At 37.6% G+C, this 4,630-nt stretch overlaps 1 protein-coding gene across 3 annotated transcripts in view; it reads right to left on the bottom strand.

Annotated features, from left to right (window-relative positions):
* Window positions 1-4,630, bottom strand: part of LOC107732516 (paralemmin-1-like) — a 29,813-nt gene that overhangs the window by 10,591 nt on the left and 14,592 nt on the right. For all 3 annotated transcript variants that reach the window (XM_016543877.1, XM_016543875.1, XM_016543876.1), the window contains exon 2: window positions 1,954-1,999. In XM_016543877.1, coding sequence (XP_016399363.1) covers window positions 1,954-1,998 — 45 coding nt within the window. In that variant the 5' untranslated portion in view covers window position 1,999. The remainder of the gene's footprint in view (window positions 1-1,953; window positions 2,000-4,630) is intronic.

Raw genomic sequence — 4,630 nt, 5'->3', positions numbered from 1 at the left:
GGCAAGCCGAAATGTTGTGAAGTGTGGTTACATTTCTAGGGCTATATGGTTTCTGCGAAAACGCAGACGGGATCGCGGAGTCCATTCATAAAAACGTAATTTATTCTATAGCGCGGAATGCCACGCAATTCGTCAATTTTGGACGAATAAATCAAAAGTAGCCACTGCCACTCAATTCGAATCGCGATATGAACTAGTGTCTGTGAATATTAAAATGCAAAAAGATGGTTTAAATATGAATTTAATATTCATTTAATATTCCGCTTGCCTCTGTATGTATGACTGGCGGAAACGCGGTTTGTTTACTACACAAATACTGAAGCACGCGTGACGCTCGATCACGGTGATTTCCTGCCTCTGCATCTCACTATATGACGGCATGAACACAACAACTTAATCTCCAGAGCTGCTGTCACTGTGAGAGTCACTTCGCGGAATATTCACAAAATTTTTCTTCCATGTATTAATTTCAACAGTAAGCCTCAGTTTGTTTGCCAAAAAATAAAAGGATTTAATTTCCATTTGATTTAAAATAAATGTTTAATGCCTTCATTTGATTTTCAAAAAAAGAATTTCTGGGGGGGGAAAAAAAAGAAAAGAAAAAAAAAAGTTTGTAGGTCACTATTGTTCAAAATGTAGAAATTGAGACTTTTGGACTTATTTTTTCACTGAAATAAATGTTTTTGTAATTACACAGAGAGTAAAGTACCGAAAAAAGGTACCGTTGGGTACCGGCATCGAAATTCAGGTACCGATACCGGTACCGTACCGGTTAAAATGTGAACGGTACCCAACCCTAATCTTAATTAACCAACAGTGGCTTTAAAATATATATTTTTTAACTGAATGTATAATGCAGCATTTGGGTGACGCCCAGGCCACAAAACTGACAGGAGAGGATCTGATAAAAGACAGTGACTGGATCTAAAACCTTCCAATGACATAAAGCTGTATTTAGCACTTGAACCGGACCGACAGCCATATTCTGCTCCTGTGTGAACATATTAGCCAGAATTTCATTAAACTGAAACGCACAACTCCCAATAAAACTCTTGACCATGTACGTTCATCCAGGAAGTCTCCACTTCTCAGAAGACGGATAAACGGGAGCAGTTAAAGGCAACATTATTCTAGTTGTTCACAAAACAATGCTAAGCCCCATCAATAATTAAACACACAGAAGTGCATTAGTGCTGATGGTTGGGCATACATTAGCCATTATAGACAGTCACTGACATACTGTAGGAGCATAATGCCTCATAAGACTAACATCACTTAGGCCTTCTGTGCTTCTGATCTGTATCCTGACATCTGTCCTCATTCTGGTTCTGCGTGATTAGTATATAGCAATATAACAACCAAGTTGCATATTTCTTCAATTAATCGTATAAAAAGATTCATTTTATTTTCGGTATGCACTATTGTTCACATGTTTGGGGTTGGTAAGATTTTTTATGTTTTTGAAAGACGTGTCTTATGCTCGTATGCATTTATGTGATTAAAAATATAATAAAACAGAAATATTGTGAAATATTATTACAATTTAAAATAACCGTTTTCAATTTGAATATATTTTAAAATTTATTCCTGTGATGGCAAAACTGAATTTCAAGATTCTTTGATGAATAGGAAGCTCAAAAGAACAACACTTGCTTGAAACAGAAATCTTTTATAACATTAAAAATGTCTTTACTAAATAATGCATCCATGAAGATTAAACACATTAATTTCTTTCAAAAATAAAATAAATGAATAATAATAAAAATTATTCCAGATAGAAATGTGTGTTTCACTACTGTAAAGTGATGCCACTGATGAAGCTCCTCTGTGCACGGCACAGACCTGACTAATCGATAATGGAATTCATTATTTTTATTATCAATTACTTTTGATTAGTTAGTTTAGTAGCCTAGTTATATAAATAAATTAGAAATAGTGTAATTATTTACTTACAGCAATGGCCCGAAGTCTCTCTTGCTGTGATAAAGCCTCCGACATCCTGCAAAAAAGCAGTGAAATTAAATTTTTGTTTAAACAGCTGACACAACAGGAGTAATGGAGTAATAACGATCACTTTTCATTTACCTGAAAATATAACATTCAGTGTATTTTTTTGTTTCATAATGCATGGCCAGATCCCTGCCTGATCTTTAGACACACAGTTCATTTCATTTTAAAGACCTTGTACGCTGCTATACCTGCAAATCTGAACTAATGTCTTGTACACTTTCACTATGCATTATAGATGGACCCCGTTTTATGTCTCTGCATGCTTTGCTCCTGTAAAATATGAGGCTAGCCTGTCAAGAGTGCTTTGCACTTCTCTCCCTCGAGGGAAAACATGTCGATGTGAATCGATAAAAGAAATGGGCAGCTCTTTTTCTCTTCTCAGAAATCAAACTCCAGATATGAACCGATATACAGTATATTGCAAATCTTTTTCACAGCAGCGGAAAACACCAGTCCAACAGTGATAAAAGGAGAAGTTATGAATGGCATGCAAATTTCAAGACTGTTAACAGTCCTTTGCATTCCTCACTAAATTGATTCCAGAGCTTTAACATAAAGCTCAAAGCCAAAGGAAGACCAACGTTGCTGACTCCAATAGTTCTGTAGGACTTTGATATGTGTATGAATACTGTAAAAGAGAAACCAAAACTTCTCTTTGCATGTATAATATGGCAGAAAAGTCAAGCCAGGGTAATATCAATACAAGCAGTCCAAACAAGACCCTCCATTTGTGATTATTTGTTGGCTACATTGATGAGCATCCTGTGAGGAGGCGGCAAAACATACAATGCATGGATTGAGGAAACTTACAAAAAATATCAAAGGAAAAGGGACACATGGATAAAAAATAAAGAGGTCAACCATGGAATGGGAACATGGGTAGTGGATAGCCATGATTAACCTGGCACAATTATGTCTTTTGTCAAAGCCTGTTTTACTGCAGGCTTCTGCGCTGGTCCACAGAAAAAGAGCTTTCTCTCCTGGAAATGGCTGCAGGGGAGAGTCATTCAGCTGATTGGTGATCTCAATGGCCCACCCGAGCAAAGCCAGTCACATGTTCACTCCCTCACAGGGAATGTTTGTCGATATGTTATCTCTCTCTGATTTTAGACCTAAAGTATCACTCACAATGGAACTGATCATGCAAGATAAAATCTAAGCAATAGCTTAACTGATTTACTTCTGTACATTCAGACCAAAGTATTAACCGTTGACCGATGGAATAACTGTTGAACTCAAAGTCACCCCAGACCCACTCCTCGGTGTAAAAACACTCAATGTTGCATTAACACCTGCATTGTAAACCACTAGTGTAGATAGTCACAAATGTAGCACTTGAGATCACGCCGAGGATGATTCATTGAGTAAGCCCACTCATGAAAAGTGAAGCAACATGGACGGTATCAAAAGCGATGAGCAGCAGGGATAACAGTTGACAAAACACGCAATAACCATTTGCTCAAACATATATGTGTGTGTGTGTGTGGAATACAATGTATACAATGAATTTCCATGTTTTTTCCCAGACATTTTTGACTATATATAAAATATTAAATAAAAATACTGTATAATAAAAATAAAGATTGCGCTCACAAAACCAATTTGTAGTGCTGAAAGCGTTTAGTTGGGTTTATTCAACTAATCTGCAATAAATTCACTAGCTCTAAAACTCTATGCAAATTAGTACAACACTGCATCAGTGGTTTAGGAATGGAGAAATGAGGAGAAACTCTTTGAAAAGTTTCAACACCATGCAGCCATTTCCTTTCGCCACATCTCATTGACAGCATTGGAAAAGCACTTGGGAGTCCAGGAAAAACACAGCACTGGCCAGCTTTATCCAATCTGTGAAGTCTCCAGTGTGGGTGCACTTATCTTACAGCTTGTTTCCCCTCTCTAGTCCACTGCTGGGCAACACACTGAAGCCATGCTGTGACCTTTTCACTGGTTCACTCTCTGGCCAACAAAAGTGTTTAAAATGCCAAAAGTGACAAAGAGCAGCCAATAGATAATCATGGCTAGATTTCTATAGAGAAAATTGAATTTATGAAAAAACATGCCACAACATCAACCAAAGGCTTCTTTTTGTGTATATGGAATAGGGATGGAACGATTACCGGTTTCACGATAAATCACGATAAAATGCCCTGACGGTTAGTATTACCGTTTAAAATTTAATTATCATCAAAACCGTGTTGGATTGACGGCTCAATCGGACTGAAAAGCCTTCATGTAAACACCTTAATCGATCTGATTGAGCTCGATCGGAATGAAATTTCGATCGGATTGAAGGGGGTGGTTTATTCCTTTTCTAATACGATTGAGAGTGCATGTAAACACTCGATCGGACTAAACCCCGAAACTGAAAGGACTGCGCTTGTGCAATGACGCAGAAATTGTGTAATGACATATGACGCATGGAACGAACGGATCTTCCTTTTGAATAAAGTGTTGTATAAATGCGTGTCCTGTCATTATAAACTTTCCTTTCACTCGGTAAACTGTGAAGTGGAGCAGGACAACCTCCCACCAATCCTTGTTTTGGATTCTCATCCACAGGCAACCCGTTTTGGGCACGGGGAGGGGCATTTTTACTGATTGATAAATATAAGCAGCACGG

This window comes from Sinocyclocheilus rhinocerous, unplaced genomic scaffold (genome assembly GCF_001515625.1).
Source record: "Sinocyclocheilus rhinocerous isolate Xijiao unplaced genomic scaffold, SAMN03320098_v1.1 scaffold2053, whole genome shotgun sequence".
Lineage (NCBI taxonomy): Eukaryota > Metazoa > Chordata > Actinopteri > Cypriniformes > Cyprinidae > Sinocyclocheilus > Sinocyclocheilus rhinocerous.
The sequence above is the reverse complement of the archived record's forward strand: the minus strand, read 5'-3'. Positions and strand labels throughout refer to the sequence as shown.